Source organism: Melanostigma gelatinosum, assembly GCF_949748355.1.
Source record: "Melanostigma gelatinosum genome assembly, chromosome: 10".
Lineage (NCBI taxonomy): Eukaryota > Metazoa > Chordata > Actinopteri > Perciformes > Zoarcidae > Melanostigma > Melanostigma gelatinosum.
In genome coordinates, this window is record NC_136643.1 from 13,580,272 (window position 1) to 13,588,325 (window position 8,054).

The following is an 8,054-nucleotide window of genomic DNA, read 5'->3' on the forward strand; positions in this document are numbered from 1 at the left end:
GGATTGGATATATGGTTCTTCCTCCACACCATCACCATAAATCAGCTCTAGGTGCTGTCTGTCTTAACACACTGTTATATAGATAGTCGCTAGCGTTGTGACTGTGGCTACAATTTGCAATAATACTACCTTCATTGGGCCCCATAGCTGTATCTGAGACTATACAATCAAATGGACCCTCTGTAACCTTGAACAGAGGTGGGGTATTATATTATACAGGTGGGTAATCCCAGTGCAGCCCCTGACAAGTGTGATGGAGGGGCAAAGTGTCATCAGTAAACAGAGTTAAAATACAACTAATTCAGGACTTAGGAGTCTGAATCTTGAAGGAACTGGTGTTGCTAGGGGTCTAGATCCTACACACACAATACAATCTGTACTACTGGCTTGAAGCCGTATATTGTACCCACCATAAATTCCCATCTGCCATTCCGGTTTCCACCCCTTACCTCATTCTCTGCGTCAGTCGTATGTCGAACCTGGTCTTTTTACAGGCTTAACAATAATCCTAATGAGCCCTTGTGGGGCAGGACTATCAGTAGCCTTTCCCTGTACTACGTAAAGTCCTCCGTCAGTCAATTTTGGGTCTGTTAAGGTAAGTCTTAAAGGATTACATCTACCCACCCCTTTTCTACACATGTGATAAGAAGCTGGGGCATTTAACATCTTTAGTCGGTCTTTAAGACCTGGGTTGGGGTCTTTTCCTAAACCCTCGCCACCTGTATTCATCGTTGCCCATCCCCAATCTTCACAATCACAGTTATGATACGATAACAGCTTACCATACTTATTTGTGGCGGGCCCACACTCGTCAGTTATGATGCACAAGGTTTTGGACATCCACCCGTAGATGTGTTCATACCTGGGACCGGAAACGACTTCACAGAAATCGACCTGGACCGTTGATGTTGTACCTTCTTTGAACATAAGAGTGAGAGTTACATTTTCATAGGTGAGTGTCGTCAGAGAAGCCTCTCTACGTGGTCTAAGATCGGTTTGATTAGCTACTGAGGCTAAATGTCGAATCCTGATGTAGTCATGCATGTGATCTGGTTCCTGTCTGTGGTTAATTCCATATACTAAGAGGGAAGCTACTGAAATCAGGAAGAAAGTAATTAGAGACTTCCATAACCCACTGACCCTAGAGTCTCCTAATGGACGCCCTCGCTTAAACTGTGGGGAAAACGTCATCTTCAGTACTGTCTAAACCCCTCTTTTGAGGTGTCTTTGGCTTCAAATTTTCCTGTCTGATGTTCAATCCTGTCTCTGCGAGTGTCTTACTCGTTACCTTCGCTGCTGCACAGTGAGTGAGGTGGTGTCATGTGAGGTTGCCAATACTACCTCCCATGGACCGGTCCACCTTGGTTCACTCCACTTGCGTTTGTGGACTTTTATCCACACCAGACTGCCTGGTGACACATCAGCCTGCTTCCTTTCGTCAGCTGCTGCTTCTGCGTTTGTCACCTGAGAAAACAACACTCGGCTCATGTTAGTTAGAGCTCCCGTATATTTCTCAATTTCTAGAGTTAGCAAGTCTAGTTGTGGTTTATCATGACGTCATTAAATCTCAAAAATTGTGAGTCGCACCTTTACTGAAAACTATTCTAAATGTGGATCTACAAAAAATGTTTGACACCTTACCATATCTCCCCTTCACCTCGATATCTCTGCTGTAAGGGATCACATGGCAACCATCTATGTATCTTGGCTATACCCTGAACCTCCCCATGGTCCTGGTGACAGCATGGGCATCTGTTGATGTCTCATGGGAGGAGGTCCAGCTGGACCTGGTCGTAGGTACTGCTGATGTTGTGGTGGGAACGGAGCATGTTGTGGTGCTGCACTGATCTGTCTTCCTCTTCCCATTTGCCTTGGGCAGTCTCGGGCCCAATGGCCCCATCTCCCACATACGTAGCACTCACCAAACCTGTCAGGGTTTTCTCTGTTTCCTGGTTGGCCATATCCGCCTGCTTGGTAAGCTCTGCCTCTTCCATATTCTCTGCCTCTGTTGGATGCCCGTGCACGTCCTCTGCCTCTATAATGTGGTGGAGGTTGGTAGTACACCACTGTGTGGGCTGGTACTGCTGGATTTGGTTGGTATGAGGTCGGGGGTGCAGCTGGATATTGGGGCTGTCGTGAGGCCTGAGCCTTGTCTACGGCCATCTGTTTCTTGGCCAGATGTTTTCTACTTATCTCTCTGTCAGCCGCCGCTATTTGAAGTTTCAGCAGCCGCCGCTGCATGCTCTTTATGTCTTCCTGTCCTTTTGTCTTCTCAGTTAGCTGTCGCTGGTTGTAGTGAGTTAGGTGTTTCCTCCACATGGTATCTTTCATGTTGCTCAAGCCTACTACTTCTCCCAGCGCTGTCCGTACCGGTGGAGGCAGGCCCATCTGCACAGTGTGTCGCCATACTACAGTGGTGGCTTCATTGCCGTCATGTCTCCCCCCTGTTGCCCTCTGCCACTCTTCTTCAGCTCTCCTCAGGTACTGATGGGTTTCTTCCTCTGGTTTTATCTTCAGTCCCGAAAGAGAGTTCGTTTTTGGTTTTTTGGCCCAGATTCTCCGCATTGCTGACCAGAAAACTCCTCGAAAGTTGTCAAATGGGGTTTCATCCCCCCTGTTGGTCGTTCCTGTACTTACCTCCAAAATGTTCAATTTGGCTGTTCCTTCGGTGTGGATCATCACGGCACGGATGTCTCCCAATGCCAATTTATCAGCTGCTGTGAGTTTTTCAAAGACACGGATCCACGGATTGGCTCCACCTGCCAGCGGTGGCAACGCCTTTTCCAGTGCGTCCATGTCTCGATGTCCCCATGGCACAAACTCAGCTTGTCCGTTGGATTTTACCAACTCTCCTACTTCCTTACTCTGCTTCTTTAATGTAAACATTATGCAGCCTAGGAGTATTCAAATGTGTGTATTACATGTGCATGCTTGTCATCACATGAATCAAAATCAACTCACCCTCTGTGCTGTATGGCGTGTGGCCGCTGACTCCAAAACTGGGATCCGCTGCTCCACTTCCCAGATCTGGACCGACTCAGCCACACACCTTGACTGAAACAAACACAGAACTGCCAAAAGTTCAGCAGTAAATGTTAGCATACGTCTGTAGTGTAAGAGAGGTCAACGATCTCTCAAATATGTTGCGCCGTCCGTGTCAAAATTGATTCTTAGGAACTATGTAAAATAGTAAATGTACCAAAATTAGTCAATACTGGATATGTGAAGGAATCTCGAATCCAAAATTGAAGCTGGAATTCCGAAATCAAACTCAACATCTAAATCAGAATCACAATCACAATCCAGTTCCAAATCAGAACTCGAAAGGCTCAAAATTGGAAGTAAAATGAAATTAAAAAACAATGAATAATTAATCAATTAAATATTAAATTCAACTTTAAAATCAATAACTGTGTTCAAGATATTCAATCAGAAATACCAAGGCAAGTCAAACTGTTGAACTGCACTTACACTCTGGTCTGCACAAGAATGAATCACAATTAAGTTCAAGAATTGAAGAACAACTGAAACCATTAATCTTTGTTAAAATGCTGAATTAAAACCAAAGTCAACAACTAAAGTTATACTGCTTAATTAAAACTAAAGTCAGGATGTAAGCACAAAGGTCATAGACAATGAATTTCTAAGACTGTTTTGTGTAATTTATCTAGGAAGCCACTGGGTGGCATAAAACTATGCTGTGATTGTCTCTCTAAGTCACCAGATGTCAGTCTCTTTTAGTACTAATGTAATGACAGATTCAAAACACTAGGTTTAATATTATTATTAGAATAATTAATCAATTACTCCTTCTGTTTAATTGTTTTTAAATCTCCTTTTCTTTTGCCTTATGTTTTGATGCTTTTAATGGTTTTATGTGAAGCACTTTGAGCTGTGCTATACAAATAAACTTGCCTTGCCGTCTGCGCCGGACCGGAAGTTGTTCTGCGCCAAACCGGAAGTTGTCATGAAACCGGCTTTTTTACAGATATGCTATCCGCAATGCTAACGAAAAAACGGAGCTTCTGATAAAGCGTACGCACACACAAGTATCACCAAAATCCCACACTTTAATTCCACTCATACGCCTTCTGTCTCCTCTCTCAATCCAGCCGTTATTTTATTTTATAAGCACTTATTTTACATACATCGTACCGCAACGCCGGAGCTACACGTAGCTAGCGTTAGCTCCCCACAGCGCGGTCATGCAATATCAATCATTTTAAACGTATTTCCACGCTGCTAAAACACAGACTAGTCACACGTATTATTGGACTTATTTAGTCATCATTTTAAACGTATTTCCACGCTGCTAAAACACAGACTAGTCACACGTATTATTGTTATTATTAACCCTTAAACCTCCGGTTAACGGGCTTTAGCTCCGCCGGACCTGAGCTCACTGTTACGTATATGAAACGCGAGTTATTCACTTCCAACGCCACAAACCACTCACCCAGTCTGTCTAGTTTCACCAAAGCCCTTATTCTACGCCCTCTGAATCACCACATGATCCACTAATTATATTCACAGCCAAAGCTAGCGAGTGTGTCTTTCCTGAAGCCTGCGGCCTCAGAAGCTAACTCCCGCTAGCCTAGCTCCCTAAGCAACTTATGCGACGTGACCCGACATTCGTGGACTAAGCCCACAAAGGTTTGCACACCTAAGCCCCTCAAAGCCCACAACATCTCAGTTCGCCTCGCTACATAACTGCTTTAAACTAGCTATCTGCAGGCCTAACAATACTTATGTTGGGCCGAAGGAGGCTCCCAGCATGAGCAAAGCAGTTTCGCCCGTACCACAGCTTGCTTGATTCCAATGTGGTGATTTACTTACTTACACAGCGCTGTCCGTCTTTAATTAATTCTTAGGATCCTTATACTCTTGACTAATCCCTTAAGTTCATCATACTTCAGACAGTAAATCGTACTTACCTCAGTGGACATGGCCTCCCTCGTTGGAACGTACCCACCGGCAACGTAGCGTTAGCCGTTAGCAGCGCTTAGCCAAGCAGAGATTCCCCTAAGATCCTAATAGCTAACTCACAGATTTCATGAAACGGCTCTGCCGACCGATATTGTGGGCCCAGGATTGTCTGCTTGACTACCGCCGCCGTCAGCACACACAGCGAGGCCGGCAAGACCGTCCCATCTGGGGTGCCAAATTTGTTACGGTAGTATTTTTACCTCATAACAAAGGGGAGGCCGGAGCCAGCCATGTGGCCGGCTTTGTGCCGTCGACACGCTGCATCAATAACGCTACCAAAACTGGTTTACAATTATAAGGAATTTAATTCCACTGATGTAAGCACGATTACAGTTACACATTGGAGTACATACTCCTATGAAATATTAAAACAATAAAACCCCATTTGCAAAAAACCTCAACTCAGCTTCTCAGGTGAAAAACACGTCCGTCCTCCGAGAGCCATGACACGAGAGAGGAAAAAGGCTTAAATTAAACCTCCCACATCTGTTCGATAACACCTCCTCTCCATTTATCTCGATTCCTATTGGCTATCCTCCAGGAGTGTATTCTACTGTCTGGCTCTGAGTTCATCATCACATTCAATGACTGTCAGTTACGTTTTAAACCCTTCTATAATAATCCTTCAAAATAAAAGTTATACTTCTGCACTTGGCAGAAGTTTCATGCTTATGTTTATCTTAATTATGCATTCTCAAAACCCTTATGATTATGACTAACTATGAATTATTAATTATGAATTATTAAACACTTTTATTATATCTACTAACTACAGTTTTTTACTCAAATTTCTTACAAGCCGCTCAGAGGATTTTGCCACTTTCCGGCTTGGACCCATGCGGAGCGCATAGAGACGCCTCCTTTTTGACTATGTATTTCCTGTCTTTTCCTCTGCCTGTGAGAAATAAATAAAATTGTTTTTTGAAAAATAACTCTGCTGTCCTGAGTCTGCATTTGGGTCCATGAACGCACCACATCATAACACCTTTGATTGTATTGTCACTGCACCGAGACTCAGGCAGGGTGTTTGCACACAGCGAGTGGTCTGGGGGGGAATAGCGTGAACCTCCAAATAAGTAAGAAAGAAAAGTTAAAGTGAGTTGCAGGTGTGTGCACTGATGTCTTACCTAATTGTCACCGATATGTTAGCTACAGAAGCTGACCATAAAGTAGCACTTTGTTGTGCAATAACGTCACACTCAGTTGCAAACTTGTTGGCAACACCAAGCTAATGCAGTCTAATATAACACAGCCTGGATACATCAACACATCTATTTAACAGTTTAAAGATGAACTGAGCATTATAAAGTACACAAAGGGAGGATTCAATGCAGGACTGTTGAGTGTATGTTGCTTTTTTATTTTAATGAGCAATGTGAGTCATTTGAGTTTGTCAGCTTGGTAGATCGTCTTCATGCCGAGCTTAGTGGCTTTTAAGGACCCAAGAAAAGGTCTTAAATCATATATTAAAAGAAAAGACATTTGACACATTAAATTGATGGATTTTAAATTTACTTCAGCATAAAGTCCCTCCAAATATGACAGAAGGATGGAGGCATTAAGGCAAGTTGTATGTGTTTTACTGCTAATGTTCACTCACTAACTCGTGACATAATCCCATCTGTGTTTCTGCCTAGCTGAACTGATTGAAAACATGGATAAGAAAGCAACTTGGGACCGCTTCTACACTGAGAGCAGCAGCAGCACAAACACCTTCAAACACTTTGAGTGGTTCTTTGGCTTCGATGCTGTCCGGGACTTCATTATGCCCCTATTGCAGACCAAGCCCCACCCAGACGGTTTGCTCCAAGTCCTGGCCATGGGCTGTGGCACTTCTGCTTTCGGGCCCTGTATTTACAGACGCTCTCCTCTCCCGGTCCGGGTCACTTGTGCAGACATTTCCCCCATAGCTGTGCGACTAATGCATGAACACGTCCAAACCAAAGCCATTCAAGCTCACAATCTTTCCTCTCGGCTTGAGTTCGTAGAGCTGGACTGCACACAGCTCCACGAGCACTACGGTTGTAGCAGTGTGGACCTTATAGTTGATAAGGGCACCACAGATGCCTTGTTGAGGTCTAAGGAAGGGAAATGGAAGGCCAATCAGGTGCTGAAGCAGTGTTTGTCGGTGTTGCGGAGCTCAGGGTCTCTGCTCCAGTTCTCTGATGAAGACCCTGATGCCAGGCTGCTGTGGCTGGAGACGGAGGCACAGGAGCCGGGGTTGATGGCAGCAGATGTTTGGGTGCAGGAGGTTGGGGAGCTAAGGGGACTGACTACTGCTACCAAGTGACTCCTCGCTCTATTGTATAGCAACTTTCTTCATCTGGATGGTGATAATATTAAATGAGTAAACTACTGAAGTGATTGTAAAAAGTAATTGATAAGGTACACAGAGTGAGTTATCCACCAAACTGGACCTCCACATTCCGACAGCAGAGACAATAGATTTACTACTTATAAAATAACCTGAAGGTAAAGAATGACCTCTTTATGAAATGATAAAAGTTGACAAACCACTTAAACCAGGGGTGCCCAATATGTCGATCGCGATTTGCCACTTGATTTTCTAACACACGGGTCACAAGTCATCAGAGTAAGTTAATGACCAAAAAAAAAATATATATATATATATATATATATAGATATTCAGCATTTTTAATGTAGGTAGATCATTTTGACTTGGTCATTTTAAAAGTAGCTCTCAAGCCGAAAAGGTGTGGGCACCCCTGGTCTACTACATATAGTGTTTTTTCGATGGGCTCTAGTGGATTTGAGTGCAGCTGAGATGCTGGCAGATAGCAGCTAAATGAACAAAGCAAAATCAGAAATGGGGACTTTAAAGTGACGTTGGTTAAATGCACAAAGTCTATGGTTAAATGTCGCTCTCTGCTGGTTGAGCATGAAAAATACAAAGACGTAAAAGATGTGTCACCGACGGAGAATATGGGAAGACAAATAGACACGCTGTTTGAAATTAATTTATCAAACTATAGAATGTGCAACTCTGTGAATAATATTGTGTGTATCTCAAGACATGAGTGACAGCAAGTCACTCATGTAATCAAGTA

The 8,054-nt window shown here is 43.7% G+C and overlaps 1 protein-coding gene across 1 annotated transcript; it reads left to right on the forward strand.

Moving 5' to 3' along the window:
• Window positions 1-6,640: 6,640 nt before the first annotated feature.
• Window positions 6,641-7,276, forward strand: LOC306783345 (citrate synthase-lysine N-methyltransferase CSKMT, mitochondrial-like; the record flags this gene model as incomplete). The annotated part of the gene is made up of 1 exon (XM_079276944.1): window positions 6,641-7,276. The coding sequence occupies one exon, from the start codon at window positions 6,641-6,643 to the stop codon at window positions 7,274-7,276; it is 636 nt and encodes a 211-aa protein (XP_079133070.1).
• Between the last annotated feature and the right edge of the window lie 778 nt (window positions 7,277-8,054).